Source organism: Ranitomeya imitator, chromosome 3 (assembly GCF_032444005.1).
Source record: "Ranitomeya imitator isolate aRanImi1 chromosome 3, aRanImi1.pri, whole genome shotgun sequence".
Classification (NCBI taxonomy): Eukaryota; Metazoa; Chordata; class Amphibia; order Anura; family Dendrobatidae; genus Ranitomeya; species Ranitomeya imitator.
In genome coordinates, this window is record NC_091284.1 from 14674165 (window position 1) to 14700546 (window position 26382).

General features: G+C 50.2%; 1 protein-coding gene across 2 annotated transcripts in view; it reads right to left on the reverse strand.

The window, feature by feature from the left end:
* Nucleotides 1-15957: 15957 nt before the first annotated feature.
* UBXN11 (UBX domain protein 11) overlaps nt 15958-26382 on the reverse strand; it is a 111478-nt gene continuing 101053 nt past the window's right edge. For both annotated transcript variants that reach the window (XM_069760522.1, XM_069760521.1), the window contains exons 11-14: nt 21571-21674; nt 18793-18863; nt 16302-16427; nt 15958-16227 (exon numbers count right to left, since the gene is read on the reverse strand). In XM_069760522.1, coding sequence (XP_069616623.1) covers nt 16065-16227; nt 16302-16427; nt 18793-18863; nt 21571-21674 — 464 coding nt within the window. In that variant the 3' untranslated portion in view covers nt 15958-16064. The remainder of the gene's footprint in view (nt 16228-16301; nt 16428-18792; nt 18864-21570; nt 21675-26382) is intronic.

Sequence of the window (26382 nt, forward strand, 5' to 3'; positions counted from 1 at the left end):
CTGTTCCATCTCCTGGTGCCATGCCCGTCTACTGGAAGGATAGAAGAAAAAACTACCTGTGCATCCAGTTCCTTTACTTTCTTCCCCAACTCTTCAAAGTCCTTGCAGATTGTCGGTAGGTCCTTCCTTGCCGTGTCATTGGTTCCAACATGTATCAGAAGAAATGGGTGGACGTCCTTGGAGCTGAAGAGCTTTGGTATCCTATCGGTCACATCCTTGATCATCGCACCTGGAAGGCAGCATACTTCTCTTGCAGTTATGTCCGGTCTGCAGATGGCTGCTTCGGTGCCTCTCAGTAGTGAGTCTCCCACCACCACCACTCTTCGTTGCTTCTTGGCTGTACTTTTTGCTGTCACTTGTTGCTGTGTGCCCTTTTCTTTTTTGCTTGCTGGTATTGCTTCATTCTTAGGTGTGCCATCTTCATCCTCTACAAAGATTTGATATCGGTTCTTCAGTTGTGTGGTTGGTGATTTCTCCATGGTCTTCTTGCTTCTTTTGGTCACATGCTTCCACTCATCTGCTTTTGGAGGTTCTCTGACACTTTTTGCACCTTCTGTGACCAGTAGAGATGCTTCTGTTCTGTCTAGAAAGTCTTCATTCTCTTTGATGAGTTTCAAAGTTGCTATTCTTTCTTCCAGACCCTGCACCTTTTCTTCTAAAAGGGCCACTAGTCTACACTTCTGACAGGTGAAATTTAATTCTTCTTCTGGTCGATCTGTGAACATGTAGCACATGCTGCAGCTCACCATGTAGGTTGTCACATCTGCCATGTTGCTCCTAGATCCTGCTGACTTGCTGTGTGTTTTCCTTCTTGTGTAATCTACTCAGCCAAGCTCTCTTGCAATAATGTCCTACAGGCAAAAATTCGCGCGCCGTAAGGCGCGCGGTTTGGTGATGCTTTCGAAGCAGCTGGTCCCGGCTGTACCCAACGATCTTCTAGCTTAGGGAGACTTCGCTTCTCCCAGAAGGCACCTGGAATATGCAAATTAGCCTCCTGAAGCTTGAATCCCTGGTTTGGTGATGCTTTCGAAGCAGCTGGTCCCGGCTGTACCCAACGATCTTCTAGCTTAGGGAGACTTCGCTTCTCCCAGAAGGCACCTGGAATATGCAAATTAGCCTCCTGAAGCTTGAATCCCTGGTTTGGTGATGCTTTCGAAGCAGCTGGTCCCGGCTGTACCCAACGATCTTCTAGCTTAGGGAGACTTCGCTTCTCCCAGAAGGCACCTGGAATATGCAAATTAGCCTCCTGAAGCTTGAATCCCTGGTTTGGTGATGCTTTCGAAGCAGCTGGTCCCGGCTGTACCCAACGATCTTCTAGCTTAGGGAGACTTCGCTTCTCCCAGAAGGCACCTGGAATATGCAAATTAGCCTCCTGAAGCTTGGATCCCTGGTTTGGTGATGCTTTCGAAGCAGCTGGTCCCGGCTGTACCCAACGATCTTCTAGCTTAGGGAGACTTCGCTTCTCCCAGAAGGCACCTGGAATATGCAAATTAGCCTCCTGAAGCTTGAATCCCTGGTTTGGTGATGCTTTCGAAGCAGCTGGTCCCGGCTGTACCCAACGATCTTCTAGCTTAGGGAGACTTCGCTTCTCCCAGAAGGCACCTGGAATATGCAAATTAGCCTCCTGAAGCTTGAATCCCTGGTTTGGTGATGCTTTCGAAGCAGCTGGTCCCGGCTGTACCCAACGATCTTCTAGCTTAGGGAGACTTCGCTTCTCCCAGAAGGCACCTGGAATATGCAAATTAGCCTCCTGAAGCTTGAATCCCTGGTTTGGTGATGCTTTCGAAGCAGCTGGTCCCGGCTGTACCCAACGATCTTCTAGCTTAGGGAGACTTCGCTTCTCCCAGAAGGCACCTGGAATATGCAAATTAGCCTCCTGAAGCTTGAATCCCTGGTTTGGTGATGCTTTCGAAGCAGCTGGTCCCGGCTGTACCCAACGATCTTCTAGCTTAGGGAGACTTCGCTTCTCCCAGAAGGCACCTGGAATATGCAAATTAGCCTCCTGAAGCTTGGATCCCTGGTTTGGTGATGCTTTCGAAGCAGCTGGTCCCGGCTGTACCCAACGATCTTCTAGCTTAGGGAGACTTCGCTTCTCCCAGAAGGCACCTGGAATATGCAAATTAGCCTCCTGAAGCTTGGATCCCTGGTTTGGTGATGCTTTCGAAGCAGCTGGTCCCGGCTGTACCCAACGATCTTCTAGCTTAGGGAGACTTCGCTTCTCCCAGAAGGCACCTGGAATATGCAAATTAGCCTCCTGAAGCTTGAATCCCTGGTTTGGTGATGCTTTCGAAGCAGCTGGTCCCGGCTGTACCCAACGATCTTCTAGCTTAGGGAGACTTCGCTTCTCCCAGAAGGCACCTGGAATATGCAAATTAGCCTCCTGAAGCTTGAATCCCTGGTTTGGTGATGCTTTCGAAGCAGCTGGTCCCGGCTGTACCCAACGATCTTCTAGCTTAGGGAGACTTCGCTTCTCCCAGAAGGCACCTGGAATATGCAAATTAGCCTCCTGAAGCTTGGATCCCTGGTTTGGTGATGCTTTCGAAGCAGCTGGTCCCGGCTGTACCCAACGATCTTCTAGCTTAGGGAGACTTCGCTTCTCCCAGAAGGCACCTGGAATATGCAAATTAGCCTCCTGAAGCTTGGATCCCTGGTTTGGTGATGCTTTCGAAGCAGCTGGTCCCGGCTGTACCCAACGATCTTCTAGCTTAGGGAGACTTCGCTTCTCCCAGAAGGCACCTGGAATATGCAAATTAGCCTCCTGAAGCTTGAATCCCTGGTTTGGTGATGCTTTCGAAGCAGCTGGTCCCGGCTGTACCCAACGATCTTCTAGCTTAGGGAGACTTCGCTTCTCCCAGAAGGCACCTGGAATATGCAAATTAGCCTCCTGAAGCTTGAATCCCTGGTTTGGTGATGCTTTCGAAGCAGCTGGTCCCGGCTGTACCCAACGATCTTCTAGCTTAGGGAGACTTCGCTTCTCCCAGAAGGCACCTGGAATATGCAAATTAGCCTCCTGAAGCTTGAATCCCTGGTTTGGTGATGCTTTCGAAGCAGCTGGTCCCGGCTGTACCCAACGATCTTCTAGCTTAGGGAGACTTCGCTTCTCCCAGAAGGCACCTGGAATATGCAAATTAGCCTCCTGAAGCTTGGATCCCTGGTTTGGTGATGCTTTCGAAGCAGCTGGTCCCGGCTGTACCCAACGATCTTCTAGCTTAGGGAGACTTCGCTTCTCCCAGAAGGCACCTGGAATATGCAAATTAGCCTCCTGAAGCTTGGATCCCTGGTTTGGTGATGCTTTCGAAGCAGCTGGTCCCGGCTGTACCCAACGATCTTCTAGCTTAGGGAGACTTCGCTTCTCCCAGAAGGCACCTGGAATATGCAAATTAGCCTCCTGAAGCTTGAATCCCTGGTTTGGTGATGCTTTCGAAGCAGCTGGTCCCGGCTGTACCCAACGATCTTCTAGCTTAGGGAGACTTCGCTTCTCCCAGAAGGCACCTGGAATATGCAAATTAGCCTCCTGAAGCTTGAATCCCTGGTTTGGTGATGCTTTCGAAGCAGCTGGTCCCGGCTGTACCCAACGATCTTCTAGCTTAGGGAGACTTCGCTTCTCCCAGAAGGCACCTGGAATATGCAAATTAGCCTCCTGAAGCTTGGATCCCTGGTTTGGTGATGCTTTCGAAGCAGCTGGTCCCGGCTGTACCCAACGATCTTCTAGCTTAGGGAGACTTCGCTTCTCCCAGAAGGCACCTGGAATATGCAAATTAGCCTCCTGAAGCTTGGATCCCTGGTTTGGTGATGCTTTCGAAGCAGCTGGTCCCGGCTGTACCCAACGATCTTCTAGCTTAGGGAGACTTCGCTTCTCCCAGAAGGCACCTGGAATATGCAAATTAGCCTCCTGAAGCTTGAATCCCTGGTTTGGTGATGCTTTCGAAGCAGCTGGTCCCGGCTGTACCCAACGATCTTCTAGCTTAGGGAGACTTCGCTTCTCCCAGAAGGCACCTGGAATATGCAAATTAGCCTCCTGAAGCTTGAATCCCTGGTTTGGTGATGCTTTCGAAGCAGCTGGTCCCGGCTGTACCCAACGATCTTCTAGCTTAGGGAGACTTCGCTTCTCCCAGAAGGCACCTGGAATATGCAAATTAGCCTCCTGAAGCTTGAATCCCTGGTTTGGTGATGCTTTCGAAGCAGCTGGTCCCGGCTGTACCCAACGATCTTCTAGCTTAGGGAGACTTCGCTTCTCCCAGAAGGCACCTGGAATAAGCAAATTAGCCTCCTGAAGCTTGGATCCCTGGTTTGGTGATGCTTTCGAAGCAGCTGGTCCCGGCTGTACCCAACGATCTTCTAGCTTAGGGAGACTTCGCTTCTCCCAGAAGGCACCTGGAATATGCAAATTAGCCTCCTGAAGCTTGGATCCCTGGTTTGGTGATGCTTTCGAAGCAGCTGGTCCCGGCTGTACCCAACGATCTTCTAGCTTAGGGAGACTTCGCTTCTCCCAGAAGGCACCTGGAATATGCAAATTAGCCTCCTGAAGCTTGGATCCCTGGTTTGGTGATGCTTTCGAAGCAGCTGGTCCCGGCTGTACCCAACGATCTTCTAGCTTAGGGAGACTTCGCTTCTCCCAGAAGGCACCTGGAATATGCAAATTAGCCTCCTGAAGCTTGAATCCCTGGTTTGGTGATGCTTTCGAAGCAGCTGGTCCCGGCTGTACCCAACGATCTTCTAGCTTAGGGAGACTTCGCTTCTCCCAGAAGGCACCTGGAATATGCAAATTAGCCTCCTGAAGCTTGAATCCCTGGTTTGGTGATGCTTTCGAAGCAGCTGGTCCCGGCTGTACCCAACGATCTTCTAGCTTAGGGAGACTTCGCTTCTCCCAGAAGGCACCTGGAATATGCAAATTAGCCTCCTGAAGCTTGAATCCCTGGTTTGGTGATGCTTTCGAAGCAGCTGGTCCCGGCTGTACCCAACGATCTTCTAGCTTAGGGAGACTTCGCTTCTCCCAGAAGGCACCTGGAATATGCAAATTAGCCTCCTGAAGCTTGGATCCCTGGTTTGGTGATGCTTTCGAAGCAGCTGGTCCCGGCTGTACCCAACGATCTTCTAGCTTAGGGAGACTTCGCTTCTCCCAGAAGGCACCTGGAATATGCAAATTAGCCTCCTGAAGCTTGGATCCCTGGTTTGGTGATGCTTTCGAAGCAGCTGGTCCCGGCTGTACCCAACGATCTTCTAGCTTAGGGAGACTTCGCTTCTCCCAGAAGGCACCTGGAATATGCAAATTAGCCTCCTGAAGCTTGGATCCCTGGTTTGGTGATGCTTTCGAAGCAGCTGGTCCCGGCTGTACCCAACGATCTTCTAGCTTAGGGAGACTTCGCTTCTCCCAGAAGGCACCTGGAATATGCAAATTAGCCTCCTGAAGCTTGAATCCCTGGTTTGGTGATGCTTTCGAAGCAGCTGGTCCCGGCTGTACCCAACGATCTTCTAGCTTAGGGAGACTTCGCTTCTCCCAGAAGGCACCTGGAATATGCAAATTAGCCTCCTGAAGCTTGAATCCCTGGTTTGGTGATGCTTTCGAAGCAGCTGGTCCCGGCTGTACCCAACGATCTTCTAGCTTAGGGAGACTTCGCTTCTCCCAGAAGGCACCTGGAATATGCAAATTAGCCTCCTGAAGCTTGAATCCCTGGTTTGGTGATGCTTTCGAAGCAGCTGGTCCCGGCTGTACCCAACGATCTTCTAGCTTAGGGAGACTTCGCTTCTCCCAGAAGGCACCTGGAATATGCAAATTAGCCTCCTGAAGCTTGAATCCCTGGTTTGGTGATGCTTTCGAAGCAGCTGGTCCCGGCTGTACCCAACGATCTTCTAGCTTAGGGAGACTTCGCTTCTCCCAGAAGGCACCTGGAATATGCAAATTAGCCTCCTGAAGCTTGAATCCCTGGGTGATGTGAACTTTTATTTTTTAAATATTTAAAACTATTTTTTTTTTCTACTTTTTACTGTATTTGTTATTCCCCTTAGGGGACTCGAAGCTGTTGTGATCATCTGATCATTTGCGCTGTACACAGCAATGTCACAGCATTAGCAGAAATCATGGTCTCCTTTTGCACGCCAGCTTTCACACGAGTACAGTGATAACAGACACAGGGGTCTTGAGCAAACCCCTGGCTGTCATGGCAACATATCGGTGCATCGCGGGAACGCTGATGAGGGGATAGAGCAGTGCGCTCTCTGCTGTTACACTGGAAATGCCGCTGTCATAGATTGACACAGCTTAAGAGCCATAGGCAGAAGTCCACTCCACCTGAGGCTGCTAGAGGCAAATGATGTATGAATATCGCAGCCATTACCTGCAGGGAAAGATGCGGGCTCAGAGTAGGAGCCCGTATCAAAGGTATGTAGTGTTAGGAGTCGAGTTCCTGCCGCTACACAGGGGGAATCTCGAACCTTGTCCGCTGCGGTCTCTCATTCTGCATCAGCCGCAGTGGAGCCTGCGCAGTGGAGACGTCGGTCCCAGCGTCTCACTCAGTCTGGTTCTGTGCAAAGGGTTACTGCTGCCTTTCCAGTCACTGCCATTGTAGCCTGTACTGATCAGCGGCGAGCAGACATCTCTGGGACTAAGTCCTGCTTTTCCCCTTCTGAGCATGCCCAAAGGAAGACCTCTCAGTGGAGGTCTGGGGTCACATGATCAGGTACTGCAGCAGCCCCTATTGGTCCTCTAGGAAGGTCCTGAAGCTGCTCAGTTACTGTAGCAGTTCTCATTGGTCCTCTAGGAAGGTCCTGAACTTGCTGCAGCTTTAAAAGGTTCGCATGGTCGCACGGCCATGCGCTAGTATACACTTGTTTATGTGTGTGTGTTGTGAGTGAAAGTCACTCTTTAATCATCCCCTCCCTTGTGTTTGAATGCTCGCGTAAGGAGGATGATTGTAATCTAGCGCCCGACTTGTAACCAACACTGGTACACAAACAGCGTCTATTGCTGTGACCGTCAGTGCGGCGCCGTGCGCTATCACCGCGCTTTCCAAACCCAAGTCTGGGTGTTTAGTGGCATCCGCCAGTGCGGCATCGCATGCACTCTCGTGCTACTTTATTATTTCTGTTACGTGCGGTGCTGCGGCCCTGTGACACAACAGGGTTCGCTTCTTTCACACATGGTGAAGCTAACCCGTGTGTGTATCCTCATTGTACCGCCATATAGTCCGTCATTGCTTAGCAGCAGGTTCCATCTCTGCACGGTGGACCCCGGGCTGCGAACGCACCTTATTCCTTTTCCCTAATTATTTGGTGCGTTCCCCTAGCCCTAACAGGTAGCCTCCCAGCATAGTTGGTCATAAGTCATTAAGAGGTTAGAATGCCCTTTATAAATATCTATTTTTAACCTCTGACTACTTTTTGTGATTTGTTTTATTTTAAAATGTTCAAATCTACTCCCTATTCAGCTATTGCCTATATGTGTCCCCCCCCCCCCTCCTGTGACATTAAATTTGAGGGGAGACGTAATCAGTAGTATGGCTTTACACTCATTTCTCCCTTCTATCATCTTGTCCTGAATCAGGTCACTTACCACACCTTCCATTATAGCCAAGTTCCGACAGAAATTGTGTAAGAGGTGACCACAGCGGCGGTGCGGGACAGCACTGCCTTCACTTATCCTGCTTCTATCATCACCCTGATATGCGTCATCATCAGGGAGCAACATCGGGGTTCACACACTGCTATCACCGACCCCGGAAAATCTGTTTCACATAAGCACACCACTGGTCAGCAGTGACAGAAGGGATCCGCCACGGAGGTGACCTTTTTTAGTTTCATAGCTATTGCCTCTGGCTGTCTTGAGAGGGCGACTATGAACGAAAATGTGGTAACTGACATCAGCAATGCTGCCTGATGATGTCTTGTTCCAAGCAGGGTGATGAAAGGGAGAAGCGAGTGCAGGGACATCCCCCGACTGCAGGGACATCCCCCAAGTGCAGGGACATCCTCCGAGTGCAGGGACATCCTCCGAGTGCAGGGACATCATCCTCCGAGTGCAGGACAACCTCCGAGTGCAGGACAACCTCCGAGTGCAGGGACAACCTCCGAGTGCAGGGACATCCTCCGAGTGCAGGGACATCCCCCGGCTGCAGGGACATCCTCCGAGTGCAGGGACATCCCCCGGCTGCAGGGACAACCTCCGAGTGCAGGGACAACCTCCGAGTGCAGGGACAACCTCCGAGTGCAAGGACATCCTCCGAGTGCAGGGACATCCCCCGGCTGCAGGGACATCCTCCGAGTGCAGGGACATCCCCCGAGTGCAGGGACATCCTCCGAGTGCAGGGACATCCTCCGAGTGCAGGGACATCATCCTCCGAGTGCAGGGACAACCTCCGAGTGCAGGGACATCCTCCGAGTGCAGGGACATCCTCCGAGTGCAGGGACATCATCCTCCGAGTGCAGGGACATCCGCCGAGTGCAGGGACAACCTCCGAGTGCAGGGACATCCGCCGAGTGCAGGGACATCATCCTCCGAGTGCAGGACAACCTCCGAGTGCAGGGACATCCGCCGAGTGCAGGGACATCCTCCGAGTGCAGGGACATCATCCTCCGAGTGCATGACAACCTCCGAGTGCAGGGACAACCTCCGAGTGCAGGGACATCCGCCTAGTGCAGGGACATCATCCTCCGAGTGCAGGGACAACCTCCGAGTGCAGGGACAACCTCCGAGTGCAGGGACATCCTCCGAGTGCAGGGACATCATCCTCCGAGTGCAGAGACAACCTCCGAGTGCAGGGACATCCTCCGAGTGCAGGGACATCCTCCGAGTGCAGGGACATCATCCTCCGAGTGCAGGACAACCTCCGAGTGCAGGGACAACCTCCGAGTGCAGGGACATCCTCCGAGTGCAGGGACATCATCCTCCGAGTGCAGGACAACCTCCGAGTGCAGGTTCATCCTCCGAGTGCAGGGACATCCTCCGAGTGCAGGGACATCATCCTCCGAGTGCAGGGACAACCTCCGAGTGCAGGGACATCATCCTCCGAGTGCATGACAACCTCCGAGTGCAGGGACAACCTCCGAGTGCAGGGACATCCGCCGAGTGCAGGGACATCATCCTCCGAGTGCAGGGACAACCTCCGAGTGCAGGGACAACCTCCGAGTGCAGGGACATCCTCCGAGTGCAGGGACATCATCCTCCGAGTGCATGACAACCTCCGAGTGCAGGGACAACCTCCGAGTGCAGGGACATCCGCCGAGTGCAGGGACATCATCCTCCGAGTGCAGGGACAACCTCCGAGTGCAGGGACAACCTCCGAGTGCAGGGACATCCTCCGAGTGCAGGGACATCATCCTCCGAGTGCAGAGACAACCTCCGAGTGCAGGGACATCCTCCGAGTGCAGGGACATCCTCCGAGTGCAGGGACATCATCCTCCGAGTGCAGGACAACCTCCGAGTGCAGGGACAACCTCCGAGTGCAGGGACAACCTCCGAGTGCAGGGACATCATCCTCCGAGTGCAGGACAACCTCCGAGTGCAGGGACATCCTCCGAGTGCAGGGACATCCTCCGAGTGCAGGGACATCATCCTCCGAGTGCGGGACAACCTCCGAGTGCAGGGACAACCTCCGAGTGCAAGGACATCCCCCGACTGCAGGGACATCCTCCGAGTGCAGGGACATCCCCCGAGTACAGGGACATCCTCCGAGTGCAGGGACATTCTCCGAGTGCAGGGACATCCTCCGAGTGCAGGGACATCATCCTCCGAGTGCAGGACAACCTCCGAGTGCAGGGACAACCTCCGAGTGCAGGGACATCCTCCGAGTGCAGGGACATCCTCCGAGTGCAGGGACATCATCCTCCGAGTGCAGGGACAACCTCCGAGTGCAGGGACATCCCCCGACTGCAGGGACATCCTCCGAGTGCAGGGACATCCCCCGAGTACAGGGACATCCTCCGAGTGCAGGGACATTCTCCGAGTGCAGGGACATCCTCCGAGTGCAGGGACATCATCCTCCGAGTGCAGGACAACCTCCGAGTGCAGGGACAACCTCCGAGTGCAGGGACATCCTCCGAGTGCAGGGACATCCTCCGAGTGCAGGGACAACCTCCGAGTGCAGGGACATCCTCCGAGTGCAGGGACATCCTCCGAGTGCAGGGACAACCTCCGAGTGCAGGGACATCCTCCGAGTGCAGGGACATCCTCCGAGTGCAGGGACAACCTCCGAGTGCAGGGACATCCTCCGAGTGCAGGGACATCATCCTCCGAGTGCAGGACAACCTCCGAGTGCAGGGACATCCTCCGAGTGCAGGGACAACCTCCGAGTGCAGGGACATCATCCTCCGAGTGCAGGACAACCTCCGAGTGCAGGGACATCCTCCGAGTGCAGGGACATCCTCCGAGTGCAGGGACATCATCCTCCGAGTGCGGGACAACCTCCGAGTGCAGGGACAACCTCCGAGTGCAAGGACATCCCCCGACTGCAGGGACAACCTCCGAGTGCAGGGACATCCTCCGAGTGCAGGGACATCCTCCGAGTGCAGGGACAACCTCCGAGTGCAGGGACATCCTCCGAGTGCAGGGACATCATCCTCCGAGTGCAGGACAACCTCCGAGTGCAGGGACATCCTCCGAGTGCAGGGACAACCTCCGAGTGCAGGGACATCATCCTCCGAGTGCAGGACAACCTCCGAGTGCAGGGACATCCTCCGAGTGCAGGGACATCCTCCGAGTGCAGGGACATCATCCTCCGAGTGCGGGACAACCTCCGAGTGCAGGGACAACCTCCGAGTGCAAGGACATCCCCCGACTGCAGGGACATCCTCCGAGTGCAGGGACATCCCCCGAGTACAGGGACATCCTCCGAGTGCAGGGACATTCTCCGAGTGCAGGGACATCCTCCGAGTGCAGGGACATCATCCTCCGAGTGCAGGACAACCTCCGAGTGCAGGGACAACCTCCGAGTGCAGGGACATCCTCCGAGTGCAGGGACATCCTCCGAGTGCAGGGACATCATCCTCCGAGTGCAGGGACAACCTCCGAGTGCAGGGACATCCCCCGACTGCAGGGACATCCTCCGAGTGCAGGGACATCCCCCGAGTACAGGGACATCCTCCGAGTGCAGGGACATTCTCCGAGTGCAGGGACATCCTCCGAGTGCAGGGACATCATCCTCCGAGTGCAGGACAACCTCCGAGTGCAGGGACAACCTCCGAGTGCAGGGACATCCTCCGAGTGCAGGGACATCCTCCGAGTGCAGGGACAACCTCCGAGTGCAGGGACATCCTCCGAGTGCAGGGACATCCTCCGAGTGCAGGGACAACCTCCGAGTGCAGGGACATCCTCCGAGTGCAGGGACATCCTCCGAGTGCAGGGACAACCTCCGAGTGCAGGGACATCCTCCGAGTGCAGGGACAACCTCCGAGTGCAGGGACAACCTCCGAGTGCAGGAACAACCTCCGAGTGCAGGGACATCCTCCGAGTGCAGGGACATCCTCCGAGTGCAGGGACATCCTCCGAGTGCAGGGACAACCTCCGAGTGCAGGGACATCCTCCGAGTGCAGGGACATCCTCCGAGTGCAGGGACATCCTCCGAGTGCAGGGACAACCTCCGAGTGCAGGGACATCCTCCGAGTGCAGGGACAACCTCCGAGTGCAGGGACATCCTCCGAGTGCAGGGACAACCTCCGAGTGCAGGGACAACCTCCGAGTGCAGGGACATCCGCCGAGTGCAGGGACATCATCCTCCGAGTGCAGGGACAACCTCCGAGTGCAGGGACAACCTCCGAGTGCAGGTACATCCGCCGAGTGCAGGGACATCATCCTCCGAGTGCAGGGACAACCTCCGAGTGCAGGGACAACCTCCGAGTGCAGGGACATCCTCCGAGTGCAGGGACATCATCCTCCGAGTGCAGAGACAACCTCCGAGTGCAGGGACATCCTCCGAGTGCAGGGACATCCTCCGAGTGCAGGGACATCATCCTCCGAGTGCAGGACAACCTCCGAGTGCAGGGACAACCTCCGAGTGCAGGGACATCCTCCAAGTGCAGGGACATCATCCTCCGAGTGCAGGACAACCTCAGAGTGTAGGGACATCCTCCGAGTGCAGGGACATCCTCCGAGTGCAGGGACATCATCCTCCGAGTGCGGGACAACCTCCGAGTGCAGGGACAACCTCCGAGTGCAAGGACATCCCCCGACTGCAGGGACATCCTCCGAGTGCAGGGACATCCCCCGAGTACAGGGACATCCTCCGAGTGCAGGGACATTCTCCGAGTGCAGGGACATCCTCCGAGTGCAGGGACATCATCCTCCGAGTGCAGGACAACCTCCGAGTGCAGGGACAACCTCCGAGTGCAGGGACATCCTCCGAGTGCAGGGACATCCTCCGAGTGCAGGGACATCATCCTCCGAGTGCAGGGACAACCTCCGAGTGCAGGGACATCCCCCGACTGCAGGGACATCCTCCGAGTGCAGGGACATCCTCCGAGTGCAGGGACATCCTCCGAGTGCAGGGACATCATCCTCCGAGTGCAGGGACAACCTCCGAGTGCAGGGACATCCCCCGACTGCAGGGACATCCTCCGAGTGCAGAGACATCCCCCGAGTACAGGGACATCCTCCGAGTGCAGGGACATTCTCCGAGTGCAGGGACATCCTCCGAGTGCAGGGACATCCTCCGAGTGCAGGGACATCATCCTCCGAGTGCAGGACAACCTCCGAGTGCAGGGACAACCTCCGAGTGCAGGGACATCCCCCGACTGCAGGGACATCCTCCGAGTGCAGAGACATCCCCCGAGTACAGGGACATCCTCCGAGTGCAGGGACATCCTCCGAGTGCAGGGACATCCTCCGAGTGCAGGGACATCATCCTCCGAGTGCAGGACAACCTCCGAGTGCAGGGACAACCTCCGAGTGCAGGGACAACCTCCGAGTGCAGGGACATCCCCCGACTGCAGGGACATCCTCCGAGTGCAGAGACATCCCCCGAGTACAGGGACATTCTCCGAGTGCAGGGACATCCTCCGAGTGCAGACCATCATCCTCCGAGTGCAGGACAACCTCCGAGTGCAGGGACAACCTCCGAGTGCAGGGACATCCTCCGAGTGCAGGGACATCCTCCGAGTGCAGGGACATCATCCTCCGAGTGCAGGACAACCTCCGAGTGCAGGGACAACCTCCGAGTGCAGGGACATCCCCCGACTGCAGGGACATCCTCCGAGTGCAGGGACATCCCCCGAGTACAGGGACATCCTCCGAGTGCAGGGACATTCTCCGAGTGCAGGGACATCCTCCGAGTGCAGCGACATCATCCTCCGAGTGCAGGACAACCTCCGAGTGCAGGGACAACCTCCGAGTGCAGGGACATCCTCCGAGTGCAGGGACATCCTCCGAGTGCAGGGACAACCTCCGAGTGCAGGGACATCCTCCGAGTGCAGGGACATCCTCCGAGTGCAGGGACATCCTCCGAGTGCAGGGACAACCTCCGAGTGCAGGGACATCCTCCGAGTGCAGGGACATCCTCCGAGTGCAGGGACAACCTCCGAGTGCAGGGACATCCTCCGAGTGCAGGGACAACCTCCGAGTGCAGGGACAACCTCCGAGTGCAGGAACAACCTCCGAGTGCAGGGACATCCTCCGAGTGCAGGGACATCCTCCGAGTGCAGGGACATCCTCCGAGTGCAGGGACAACCTCCGAGTGCAGGGACATCCTCCGAGTGCAGGGACATCCTCCGAGTGCAGGGACATCCTCCGAGTGCAGGGACAACCTCCGAGTGCAGGGACATCCTCCGAGTGCAGGGACAACCTCCGAGTGCAGGGACATCCTCCGAGTGCAGGGACAACCTCCGAGTGCAGGGACATCCTCCGAGTGCAGGGACATCCTCTGGATGAGGTCTTGTCTCGGACTCCACAAATGTCACAGGCAGTAAAATAGTAAAAAATAGCTGTATAGTCAGAAGAGTAGGGCATTTTAAAATAAAGCAAGCTACAAAAGTGTAGATATTTACAATGGCATTTTAGGTATTCGGACAACAGACTTAAGGCTTAACAAAGACCTTTAGCTGCACTGAATGAAATATTAATGATCAGGGAGGGGGGAATCATGGAGAAGAGTTCAAGAGCTAGAGGTAATGCTGATCCTGTAGTTCACAAAAGGCCAAAGATTGACATCTTGCCTACAGATTAATGTGTGTAATGAACAGGATGTCAAACTGGAGATCAGATGATCCAACTTCTTAAAATGAAGGGGATTAGGAGAGGAAGGATGTATGGATGGAACTGAGGTGGGGTAAATAAATTCAACAACTAGACTATTGATGGTAAGCAAAAGAAAAATGTTTGCTGGTGTGCTCGTCTAAATTCCCCATGAGAGGAGAACTCGAGCTAGAAACTAGAAAGAAGATTCCCTAATTTGTCGTCTGGATTAGGTTATTTTGGCAGTAGCTCTAGAAATAACATGTCAGGAAGGCATCGGATGTATAGATATACTGATGATAAAGCTAGCAAAAAATGAATATTCAGAGAGATTGCCCAGACATATAATATTGTCGACCGGTCATTATGATAAGTCAATAATATAAGATTGGTGGAGGTCTTAGACCAGGTCCCCCCCAGCCGAACAACTTGTACTAACTCCGGTGGCAGCTGGATGTAAGATCCGATCACCAAATAATCGCTGACCCACGAAAAACCCTCAATATATGCCCAGACAACTCTCTATGCTGATGTGATACAGGAAAGATAGATATCTGGGTACAGTGTTAGCCAGTGGATAGAAAAATATGTAGAATTGAGAGTCCTCAGTGGTTGATACCTTTTAATGGCGAACTGAAAAGATGGTAACAAATTGCAGCTTTCAAGACTACTCAGGTCTCTCCATCAGTCATAGACTAAAAGAAATTCTGAAGAATCACATATTTATACACAACACATCACAGAAAAATGCCATAGATAAGACAGGTGATGTGAAGCAGAATTACCATTGTGTGAGTGATAAACAGTTATGCCCATAAATATTGGAGGAGTTCACAAATAAGGAATGTTTTATTGTCCTCTGATTGGGGTCTGGTTCTGTTATGATGACCCCAAAGGTCTCAGGAGCACATTCCTTAATGTAAAAAGGGATAAATACATGCGACACATTCATTCCTGCACTGAGAGTGTCAAAGGTCGTCATCAGTTTATATTCCCAGACTCTTCTGTCTCTCTTAGATTTGAAGCTACCTTTTAAGACAAGTAATTTCATGTCCATAATGTTATGATTAGGGAGACAGAAATGTATTGCCACAGGTAGATCCATTCTTTTTTCTCTTATTGTATGGCGATGAGAATTCATCCTTGTTCTCAGTTTCTGCAGTGTCTCCCCCTACATACAGACCCCCAGCTGGACATTTAGTACAAATAATTAGGTACACCACATTAGAAGTGACGCAGCTGAAGGTACCTGGGATCTTGTAGTCCTGAAGTGAATTGGGGAACTTTACTATTATTATTAAACGTTTATTTTGTCAGGATTGACCTGCGATCTCAAGCATGGAGTTCTAATATTTTGTGTTGATTTTTCTGCACTATGTAAACGGGGTTCTCGCAAAATAGGAAAACAGAAGAGGAGATGGAGCATCTGAAACAATTGGCCAAGCTTGAACCATTATAGGCCAGCCATTCATGTGCAACAAAATGTTAAAGGGCTGGATCAAGTCCATCAGAACGTAAGATGCTTTTAGCAAGTTTCTTTGCTCTGGTTATTGGAGGATAGAAGAGGTTCTTCTTATGCGCAATGGTACATTTTCCTGTGGGAATTCCTACGAATGACCCTGGTACACACAGAATACTTACTATAGGAATAACACGGCAGACGAGAGATGTGAGCTGCCGACCTTTGTGCATGTGAGTAACGGCAGAATTACCTGATTGCTTCAACTTTGTCAAATCAACTTATTTGCGGTATGATCAGATTATTACTTATGCTCCTTTTTTTTCCTGCATACATTAGTACATTCAGATAAAACATTATTTATTAGTAATGAATGCACGTGTAATAATTATCTGTTTTATGTGTTACATTAACACTTTTAAAAAACTTTTAAAACACACAGTTGTTTTGTCATGAGAAATTTCTTGTGTTTTCAGCGTCTTTTGGCTTCTTTCTTCTCAGTAGGAGCAATGCGTTTGGTACAAGTCCTGCATCTTGAAGAGTACAAGAGTAATTGTCGTAAACACGGTGAGGGAATCCACTGATTATATCACAGGATGAAACATCACAAGATCTGTCAATAAAAAATGAAAAGCTTTGGTGATGCAGCAATTGAGCAAATGCAGCGTATTCAGGAGCAGTACTCACTCGTGCAGTGAAAGGAGGGCGCGCAGGTCCCCGATGGTCTCAGCGGGCGACATTTGCACCTTGTAAGTGCGATCTCCAGGCTCAGACTTGATTCGTAGGGTGCACACAACTGCATTTGACTGGGATCTGACGTTAATAAAAATGTGTTTAGAAAAGCCAATCCAATTCTCAGTATTCAGTAAGAAACAAAAAAAAATTGCGTTATTTTTTTAAATAATGTCTTAAATAGAAGCAATGACCTTAAACAGTACAAACTGAAAAAAACAAAATGTAAAATGTTTCTCATGTATATTTCTAAGTAGGGAAACTAAAAAAAACTAGTGATGAGCACAAGTGTTCGCTACTCGAGTTTGCTGAGAGTGCTCTGGTAGGCATCGAGTCTTGCGGGGGCCGAAATTGCCTGACCAACACGGGCAGCCTCAGCAAACTTGAGAAATGACCGCTTGCGCTAATCAATAAACACGCCACATGCATGTCATAGTGCAGCTAGGGGCTAGCGGTTCAGAGATGTAATTTACATAGACCATAGAAAAAAATGTACTGTATATGCTCAATACATTCTATGGGCATGCTCTGTAATCTGTGCAGAAGTCAACAAGACAGCAATGGAGCTCAGTGGGCAGCACGGTGGCTCAGTGGTTAGCACTGTATGGTGGCTCAGTGGTTAGCACGGTGGCTCAGTGGTTAGCACGGTGGCTCAGTGGTTAGCACGGTGGCTCAGTGGTTAGCACGGTGGCTCAGTGGTTAGCACGGTGGCTCAGTGGTTAGCACGGTGGCTCAGTGGTTAGCACGGTGGCTCAGTGGTTAGCACGGTGGCGCAGTGGTTAGCACAGCAGCTTCGCAGCACTGGGGTCTTGGGTTCAAATCCCACCAAGGACTAAACCTGCAAGGAGTCTGCATGTTCTTCCCTTGTTTACATGTATTTACTCCGGGTTCTCCGGTTTCCTCCCACATTCCAAAGACATACTAATAGGGATTCTAGATTGTGAGCCCCATTGAGAAAAGTAATAATAATGTCTGTAAAGTGCTGTGGATGGAATATGATGGTGCTATATAAGTGAGCACAACAACAATTCTACAATGTGCAGGGAAGGGGAGGACATGAGCTGTTATCGGCCTAGGACTAATTATACAGATGTCACTCTTCATTGTAATCCTGCTTGTGCTGATAATGAAATAGTGGCTGAGAAGAGATCTCCACATGACTGAAATATGAGCTACCGTATATACTCGAGTATAAGCCGACCCGAGTATAAGCTGAACCCCCTAATTTTGCCACAAAAAAAATTGGGAAAACGAGTATAAGCCTAGGGTGGAAAATGCAGCAGCTACCGGTAAATGTCAAAAGTAAAAATAGATACCAATAAAAGTACAATTAATTGAGATATCAGTAGGTTAGGTGTTTTTGAATATCCATATTGAATCAGGAGCCCCATATAATGCTCCATAAAGTTTATGATGGGCCCCATAAGATGCTCCATATTAAAATATGCCCCATATAATCCTGCATAAAGGTTAATAATGGCCCCATAAGATGCTCCATAGAGATATTTGCCCCATATAATGCTGCACAAACGTTATGGCCCCACAGATGCTCTATACAGTCACTTGCCCCATCTGCTGTTGCTGCGATAAAAAAAATAAATCACATACTCACCTCTCCGTCGCTCAGGCCCCCGGCACTTTCAATATTCACCTGACTTCGTTTTGGTGCCGCTCCATCTTCAGCGTCTTCTGCACTGACATTCAGGCAGAGGGCGCGCACTAACCACGTCACCGCGCACTCTGACCTGAGCGTCACTGCAGAAGACGCTGAAGACGGGGCGGCACCGGAACGAGGAGCAGGTGAATATCGCACAGCGCTCCCCTCCCCGTTATACTCACCTGCTCCTGGTGCTGTGCAGTCCCTGCTTCCCGGAGCTGCTGCTTCTTCCTGTATTGAGCGGTCACCGTTACAGCTCATTACAGTAATGAATATGCGGCTCCACCTCTATGGGAGGTGAAGCCGCATATTCATTACTGTAATGAGCGGTACCATGTGACCGCTCAGTACAGGAACAATATACAGCGCTGGGGAAGCAGGGACCTGCAGGGACCGCGCCAGGAGTAGGTGAGTATAATTAGATATTCCCCGCTCCCCCTCCCTTGCCGACCCCTGGGTATGACTCGAGTATAAGCCAAAAAAAGGCCTGAAAATCTTGGCTTATACTCGAGTATATACGGTAATTATTAGGCTTATTGGCCAATGTGAAAACTGCAATATTGCAACTTTTTTTTTTTTTTTTATGGGAAATTAGAGATAATTCTTGAAACATAAAACCTTGATTGAAACAATAGGTCATACTCTGACAATACATTTCCTTTAAGATAAAGTTACTAACGCTCAACACAGCCTCTAGATTAATTCAGAAAAGATTGTTTTGATGCAAATATGAAATGTTATATTATAAAAAAAAAATCCCAAAATATGTTCTAATTTCAAATAAATTACCCCTTGTTCATTGACAATAGGAGTGGAGACTCTACGAGGGTTTCTTGTGTTTTCTCATCGGCTTTGGGTCCCTGAAATATGCGCATAAAAAGAGACAGATCAGACAAATCTCCTGGCGTACTGAGATATCTACAACAAGAATGACAGTGGTCAGTGATATACCGGAACATGGTAAACAGCAATTCTAGACAGAAACAATCTCTTTAAAATGTGTAATGCATTAACTAAAAATGTGACATGGTTAGATCCGGAATTCTCCACCTCAAAATATATTATTGGCTTCATATGTGTTTGGAAATTTCTAATCTCACTCTCTCTATGGCAATAAATAGGCCCAGTTGGTTGATCCTAGCAAGCGTGAAACAGTCAAGGGAATTTTTCAGACAGTAAGGCATCCTTTTTTCATAATAAAAACTCTTGCTAAAAGGGGTACTCGTTTTATAGTCTGTATGCAGTTTCCTGTAATCGCTGAACCACGTGATCGGTTCATAACTAGTGTTGAGCATTCCGATACTGCAAATATCGGGTATCGGCTCGCATATCCGCCGGTCGCCCGTACACTCCAGCCGTATGCAGAACCTTCAGCGGTATTTGAACCTTCCACAGCATCGCCTAATCATTGACGTAGCAACAAGGTGGAACTCAACACTGCACATGCTTCAGAGACTGTGCGAACAGAGGCGTGCTGTCATGTATTTGTGGGAGGATACACATACACGGGCAGGCAGTTGGATGGCAGACATGGAGTTGTCTGGTGTGCAGTGGTCGAAGCTATAAGACCTGTGTCAAGTCCTTCAGTGTTTTGAGGAATGCACACGGCTGGTAAGTGCAGACGACGCCATCATAAGCATGAGCATCCCCCTAATGCGTCTGCTGATGCAAAGTTTGACGCACATAAAGGAGCTGGCGTCTGCAGCCAAGGACGAGGGAAGCCTTGATGACAGTCAGCCATTGTCTGGTCAGGGAAGTCTCCGGGACGAGGTGGCGAAAGAAGAGGAGGAGGATGATGGGGATGAATATTTATGGGAGGAGGATGCTTCTCAGGGGGCAATAGAAACTGGTGGCGTTGCAAGGTCAGGTACAGGGTTTTTGCGGGACATAAGTGATGTTGATTTGCAAGAAAGTGCTCCTCAACCCAGCACAAGCAGTGAATTGACACCTGGAACATTGGCCCACATGGCGGATTATGCCTTGCGTATCCTAAAAAGGGACCCCCACATTATCAAAATGATGAACGATGACGATTACTGGTTGACCTGCCTCCTGGATCCACGATACAAAGGCAAATTACAAAGTATCATGCCACATGAGAACCTTGAGCAAATATTGGCTACCAAACAAGCAACTCTTGTAGACCGTTTGATTCAGGCATTCCCAGCACACAGCGGTGTGCAACATGGCAGAGGTGTTAGAGGTGCACAAATCAGAAGTGGCGTTGGACAGAGGGGTTTTCTGACCAGGTTGTGGAGTGATTTCGCAATGACCGCAGACACGACAGGTACTGCTGCATCAATTCAAAGTGACAGGAGACAGCATTTGTCCAGTATGGTTACCAACAATTTTTCCGCCATTATCGATGTTCTCCCTCACAGGTCATTCCCATTTGATTACTGGGCATCTAAAACAGACACTTGGCCTGAATTGGCAGAATATGCATTGCAGGAGCTTGCTTGCCCAGCTGCTAGTGTGCTATCAGAAAGAGTCTTCAGTGCTGCTGGTTCAATACTAACCAGAAAAAGGACTCGTCTGGCTACCCAGAATGTTGATGATCTAACCTTCATTAAAATGAACCAATCATGGATTTCAAATTATTTTGCCCCACGTTCCCCTGCTGACACGTAGCTTGCCTGAAAAATGTCTTGCTTTTGGCCTCCTCTTACAGACTTCTCCAATTCCTCCATTTGCAGCTGCTGAATGTCCACCATAGGCCATTTTTATACCTCCCTAAATGGGCTGACTCCCCCCACGGGGCCGTGGTACCACCTGGCGCAAGCACCCATGCGAGTGCCGTTTACCTGGACAGGTGGGTGGGCCCCCTCTTGGGCGACGGCACTGGCACAGGGTCCCTTATAGCACAATGAAGTGTCTCTGATGGTGGTGGTGCACAACCAACGTCTGACACATCGTTGTAATATGAGGGGCCCTGTGCCAGTGCCAACTAGTGGCCCCCCCTGCTTGCTCAGGATGACAGCACTTGCAAAGTTGAAATACTTACTTCTCCCTACTCCACCGACGTGACGTATTCTGCGTTTCCTGGGCCCACGAAAATCTTGAGCCATCCCTATTCCCCCACAACTTTAGCCAAATGACCCCCTGTTTTCAATGCCTAACTATTATTATAAAGTAAATTAAGATTGACAAGCTTAAGAAATAAGAATTGATGTTTTTGGCATTAAAATGGGCACTGTAGGGGTTTTCCTGTCTTCAACTCACTGCCGACTTTGATTCCCCATTGACTTGCATTGGGTTTCGTGTTTCGGTTGGCCCCTGACTTTTCGTAATAATCGGCCGATTTCACCTGACCCGACTTTTGACAAAGTTGGGTTTTGCGAAACCCGACTCGATCCTAAAAAAGTAAAAGTCGCTCAACTCTAGTGTCAGCCAGTAGCCTACATGAGGCAGTGTGCCGAACCAGTCGGTTTCAGTGTCTAATGTGTATGAGGGCCTTATGTGTCCCATTTTAAAATGTTTTATCAGAGAGAATACAATTTACTAAATAAAATGGATAAGAGAGGAAAACTTTAATCATGAGATTACCAAACAAGACAACATACGTACCAGCAGGTTGTATCTAATTGGACCCTGGATGTCTATGACGCGACCACCTTGGATAACAGATTTAGGAAGTCTGTTTAGGAATTGTTGTACAGAAAGCCGAGGACCTAAAACTACCAATGGGATTATTTAATTCCATAAATATCAGATCGATGATGAGAGAAAGGTATTAATTACATTGGTTGTATTCTGAAAAGACAGTCTCAGACTTAAAAAACAAATCTGTCAGAATCAAGCCTCCTAAGCCTTTTATATGGGAATGCAGGTCGTATAAAGCTCAATAAAAGGATATCTTGATATCTGCGATCTGATGTCTTATTCCAGAGAAATCCACTTTTTTCGTATATGTAAACAAGATGTTCCAGGTTATCATCCGGACACTGATCTGCATGAAACTAAGCCTTCAGAGCTTATTTAAAAAAAGAGGGAGTTACCAGTGTGAGCTAGGTAATAACAGTACAGTAGGATTATAACTAGTGATGAGCGAGTATACTCGTTGCTCGGGTTTTCCAGAGCACGCTCGGGTGATCTCCAAGTATTTATGACTGCTCGGAGATTTAGTTTTCCTCGCCGCAGCTGGATGATTTATGGCTGATAGACAGCTTGATTACATGTGGGGGTTGCCTGTTTGCTAGGGAATCCCCACATGTATTCAAGCTGGCTAGTAGATATAAATCATCCAGCTGCGGCGAGGAAAACTAAATCTCCGAGCAGTCATAAATACTCGGAGACCACCCCGAGCGACGAGTATACTCGCTCATCACTAATTATAACACAAGCAGCCAGTGTTGCAATATTCTTGCAGTACAGAAGAGCTGTGAGAGCTGCAGTTGCTAACGTGTTTGCATACCTCCCAAGTTTTGAAGACAGGAAAGAGGGACAAAGGTTGCGGAGTGCACAGCGCGCGGCGGCAAAATTAAGGCCGCGCCTCTGACCACACCCATTTCACAACTAGTCACACCCATATCCATGTCCCAACCACACCCATTTAGCACTACTGATCACACTGTTTCATAAACAATAAATATAAACCAAAAAATATGGCCACACAAGATGCTCCATACTGTACAATTACCACACAGTGCTCCATACTGTATGTCCACACATGATGCTCCATACTGTATAATGGCCCCATATGATGCTCCACACTGTATAATGACCACACAGTGCTCCATACTGTATAATAGCCGCACATGATGCTCCATACTGTACAATTACCAGTGCTCCATACTGTAGAATGACAACACAGTGCTCCGTACTGTATAATGGCCACACATGATGCTCCATACTGTATAATGGCCACACATGATGCTCCATACTGTATAATGGCCACACATGATGCTCCATACTGTATAATGGCCACACATGATGCTCCATATTGTATAATAGCCGCACATGATGCTCCATACTGTACAATTACCAGTGCTCCATACTGTAGAATGACAACACAGTGCTCCGTACTGTATAATGGCGACACAGTGCTCCATACTGTATAATGGCCACACATGATGCTCCATACTGTACAATTACCAGTGCTCCATACTGTAGAATGACCACACAGTGCTCCATACTGTATAATGACCACACAGTGCTCCATACTGTATAATGACCACACAGTGCTCCATACTGTATAATGACCACACATAGTACTCCATACTGTATAATGACAATACAGTGCTCCATAATGTATAATGGCCACACATAGTGCTCCATATTGTATAATGACAACACAGTGCTCCATACTGTATGTCCACACAGTGCTCCATAATGTATAATGGCCACACATAGTGCTCCATACTGTATAAGGGCCACACAGTGCTCCATACTGTAAGTCCACACAGTGCTCCATTCTGTATAATGGCACACATAGTACTCCATACTGTATAATGGCCACACAAGATGCTCCATACTGTACAATTACCACACAGTGCTCCATAATGTATAATGACCACACAGTGCTCCATACTGTATAATGACCACACAGTGCTCCATACTGTATAATGACCACACAGTGCTCCATACTGTATGACCACATGGTGCTCCATAATGTATAATGGCCACACATAGTGCTCCATACTGTATGTCCACACAGTGCTCCATTCTGTATAATGGCCACACATAGTACTCCATACTGTATAATGGCCACACAAGATGCTCCATACTGTACAATTACCACAGTGCTCCATACTGTATAATGACCACACAGTGCTCCATAATGTATAATGACCACACAGTGCTCCATACTGTATAATGACCACACATGATGCTCCATACTGTATAATGGCCACACAGTGCTCCATAATGTATAATGACCACACAGTGCTCCATACTGTATAATGGCCACACAGTGCTCCATAATGTATAATGTCCACACAGTGCTCCATACTGTATAATGGCCACACAAGATGCTCCATACTGTACAATTACCACACAGTGCTCCATACTGTATAATGACCACACAGTGCTCCATACTGTATAATGACCACACAGTGCTCCATACTGTAGAATGGCCACACATAGTGCTCCATACTGTATAATGACAACACAGTGCTCCGTACTGTATAATGGCCACACAGTGCTCCATACTGTATAATGGCCACACATGATGCTCCATACTGTATAATGGCCACACATGATGCTCCATACTGTATAATGACCACACATGATGCTCCATACTGTATAATGACCACACAGTGCTCCATACTGTATAATGACCACACAGTGCTCCATACTGTATAATGACCACACAGTGCTCCATACTGTATGACCACATGGTGCTCCATAATGTATAATGGCCACACATAGTGCTCCATACTGTATGTCCACACAGTGCTCCATACTGTATAATGGCCACACATGATGCTCCATACTGTATAATGACAACACAGTGATCTGTACTGTATAATGTCCACACATGATGCTCCATACTGTATAATGGCCACACATGATGCTCCATACTGTATAATGGCCACACATGATGCTCCATACTGTATAATGACCACACATGATGCTCCATACTGTATAATGGCCACACATGATGCTCCATACTGTGTAATGACAACACAGTGATCCGTACTGTATAATGTCCACACAGTGCTCCATACTGTATAATGACCACACAGTGCTCCATACTGTATAATGACCACACAGTGCTCCATACTGTATAATGACCACACAGTGCTCCATACTGTATGACCACATGGTGCTCCATAATGTATAATGGCCACACATAGTGCTCCACACTGTATAATGACAACACAGTGCTCCATAATGTATAATGGCCACACATAGTGCTCCGTACTGTATAATGGCCACACAGTGCTCCATACTGTATAATAGCCACACAGTGCTCCATACTGTATAATGACCACACATGATGCTCCATATTGTGTAATGACCACACATGATGCTCCATATTGTGTAATGTACCCACATAGTGCTCCATAATGTATAATGGCCACACATGATGCTCCATACTGTATAATGGCCACACATGATGCTCCATACTGTATAATGGCCACACATGATGCTCCATACTGTATAATGGCCACACATGATGCTCCATACTGTATAATGGCCCCACACTGTGCTCTATATTGTATAATGGCCACACATGATGCCCCATACTGTATAATTGCCATAAGTGATGCTCCATACAATATAATGGGCCCACATGATGCTGCGTACAGTATACTGGCCACACTTGATGCTCCATACAGTATAATGAGCCCACAGGATGCTGGGTACAGTATAATGGCCCCACATGGTTACCCCACCCCCATCATTGCCTTCTCCATCACCACACACACACACCTTTCACCGCGCTCACTCGCAGTAGTCGGCAGCTTCCACTCCCGCGGTGCTGAATGATGGTATCCAGTCGTGCCGCTGACGGTTCACGTCGCTGCAGCTCCGGTACGCCACTGGAAAAGACCTCTCCGTGTCTCCTGTGCCAGTCAGTGTCAGAGGGAGGAGCAATATCTACTCCGTACACCTAGTACACACGCGTCTCCGCTCCGTACACCTCGTACACATACTTCTCCGCTCCGTACACACGCGTCTCCGTTCCGTACACCTCGTACACACCGCTGCACTTCGTACACCTCGCACACGTGCGGCTCCGCTTCGTACACTTCATACACACACGACTCCGCTCTGTACACCTTCTGCACACGCGGATCCGCTCTGTACACCTCGTACACACACACGACTCCGCTCTGTACACCTCGTACACACACACGACTCCGCTCTGTACACCTCGTACACACACACGACTCCGCTCTGTACACCTCGTACACACGCGGCTCCGCTTCATACACGCACACGACTCCGCTCTGTACACCTCGTACACACACGGCTCCACTCCGTACACCTCGTACACACACTCTCTGCTACATCCACACTGTAAACACCTCCTGACTCCACACATAAGCTTACCCTCGTCCAGCACCGTGACAAGCAGCAGAGTCCTGCATACACGGAGGTCCCGATCATGTGACCCCTGACTCCTCCCCTCCTGTGACCTCATCACAGGTCCTGTGCGCACAGCGCAGCGATATATGTGGTGTGCTGCTCTGCGGGTGCAGAGATGAGGCTGACCGGCTGATATTACACACCTCCCAACCAGTATGGGAAAACTAATGTCCCGCCCGTGATCCGGCTGACTGTCAAAATCGGGACAGTCTCGCTGGATCCGGGACGGTTGTTATGAGACAAAGTTCAGTTCTACTGTTCTGTGTTAGTTACATAAATCACACTAGTAACACCCTCCTTGCATATAACACAAGATCCGAAGGCAGATTCTCATGTAGATCA